This window comes from Herpailurus yagouaroundi, unplaced genomic scaffold, assembly GCF_014898765.1.
Source record: "Herpailurus yagouaroundi ecotype Mexico unplaced genomic scaffold, PumYag 220, whole genome shotgun sequence".
Classification (NCBI taxonomy): Eukaryota; Metazoa; Chordata; class Mammalia; order Carnivora; family Felidae; genus Herpailurus; species Herpailurus yagouaroundi.
The window spans coordinates 6,557,228-6,559,210 of record NW_024412451.1 but is presented as its reverse complement, the minus strand read 5'-3'; the positions used below and the strand labels follow the sequence as shown (position 1 = coordinate 6,559,210).

Below are 1,983 nucleotides of genomic sequence, written 5' to 3'. Positions count from 1 at the left end.
GGGCGCTGGCCAGCCGCGCGCTCTGCCAGGCCTGCGCCCTCCTGGACGGGCTGCAGCGCGGCCGGCCCCGCCTGGCCATCGGCAAGGGCCGCGGGGGGCGCGACGAGGAGGGGTCGTCGGGGCCGCCACCTCCGCCTCCCAGCGACCCCGGCTCTGCGCCGGGCCCCGCCGCCGGGGGGTGCGGGGCTACCTGTAAAGAGCGCTGCGAATAAACCCAAGGGACCTCCGCCCGGGCTTCGGTGCGAGGCTGGGAGGGGGACGGACGGGACCGGTCACCGCCGACCCCGCAGAAGCTGGGGGCCGGGACTCCTAGGTCTGAGGGAGGAGGGGCTGGGGGCCGGGACTTCCGGGTCTGAGGGAGGAGGGGCTGGGGGCCTGAACTGGGTCTGAGGGAGGAGGGGTTGGGGGCCGGGACCCCTGGGTCTGAAGGAGGAGGGGCTGGGGATCAGGACTCCTGGGTCTGAGGGAGGAGGGCCTGTGGGGTCAGACTCCTGGATCTGAGGGAGGAAGAACAGGGGCCAGGACTCCAGGGTCTGAGGGAGGAAGGGCTGGGGGCCAGGACTCTCGGGTCTGAGGGAGGAGGGGCTGGGGGCCTGGAGAAGGGGCTGGAGAGGCCAGTACTCCTGTGTCTCAGAGCTGGTAGGAATTAAGGGGCTGCTTGCCTCACACTCTGCCAGGTTCTGGGCATGCTCAGGAGAGTCCTAACGCTTCTGTAGGACCTACTATGTGTCATGTCTGACTGTTGCACGATAAGTAAAACCGCTTCACTTGAGGGACTCTCATTTACAGTAACCATGTTTACCTTTGAGCGCGGCGCACGGTGCGGACGCTGCACCATCCGGTTTCATCCACAGCGCGATCTCATTGGCTGTGCGGTCACCTAGGGGGAGTTTGTCCCTCTGAACCAGGGTTGGGGGAGGATGGCCAGAGTTCACCTGTGTTTCAGCACCATCCTATAGAAATATAGTAGGAGTCAAATGTGTAATTGTCAGTTTTCTAACAGGTTATTTTTTAAAGGAGGGGGAACAGGTGAACTTTTAGTAATATATTTTACTTGACCCAAATAAATATATTTGATCTAAATATCACCATTTTAACACGTAGTCGCTATTTTTAAAACTATGAGGTATTTTACAGGCTTTTTTTTTTTTTTTGTACTAAGCTTTTGAAATATAGTGTGTCTGTTATAGCCCATCTGCCTTCAGATTCAACCACTGTTCAGACGTCCCATTTGACCCGAGGGCCCCCGCACGGGAACTGGGAAGATGCTGTCCTCGGCCTTGGCCACAAGAGGTCACTGTGTCCACGCCTGTGCATCAGGTGGCCATTGCGGGCAAAATCAGGTCTCCGCTGTCCACTTGGGAGCTCTTCTCTCTGCCCCCCCCCCACCCCCACCCAGGACCCCCTGATCTGAGCCAGCCGCCAAGGGCGAAAGGCACAGTCTGGCAGAAATATTAGGGCCCCATTGGAAACCTCCCTTGACCTCAAGACCTGTGTGTACATGCACTCATTCATTCTGCAAATATTTATTGAGCACTTCATTTGTGACAGCGGTGAACACATAAATACCTTCCCTAGAGTAAGTTGAATATATAGTATGTCAGATGGTGATAAATCAGGGGATGAAAACATGCCCACATTGAAGCAGGTGTACTGTAAGCCCTGGCAGTTGGGTTTTCTTTTTTCTTTTCTTTTTTCTTTTTCTTTTTTTTTTTTTTTTTGTAACTTTTAAATGTTTATTCTTGAGAGAGGGGGAGAGTCAGAGAGAGGGGGAGACCCAGAGTCTGAAGCAGGCTCCAGGCTCTGAGCTGTCAGCATTCAAACTGCAAGATCACAACCTGAGCCACCCAGGCGCCCCTGGTTTTCTCTTTTTTGTAATCCAAGTGCCTGACTTAAGCTTTGCTCGCCAAGGCTTCCTCTTCAAAGATGGCTATCTCAGTAAACAGATTTCCAGTCATACAACTAGATAAAAAAAAAAAACCC

The 1,983-nt window shown here is 54.8% G+C and overlaps 1 protein-coding gene across 1 annotated transcript in view; it reads left to right on the top strand.

Annotated features, from left to right (window-relative positions):
* CTU1 (cytosolic thiouridylase subunit 1) overlaps window positions 1–1,087 on the top strand; it is an 11,888-nt gene extending 10,801 nt beyond the window's left edge. The window contains exon 4 of the mRNA XM_040458200.1: window positions 1–1,087. This exon is cut by the window's left edge and continues 20 nt beyond it. Within this exon, the coding sequence (XP_040314134.1) occupies window positions 1–212 (212 nt within the window). The 3' untranslated portion in view covers window positions 213–1,087.
* The last annotated feature ends 896 nt before the right edge of the window (window positions 1,088–1,983 follow it).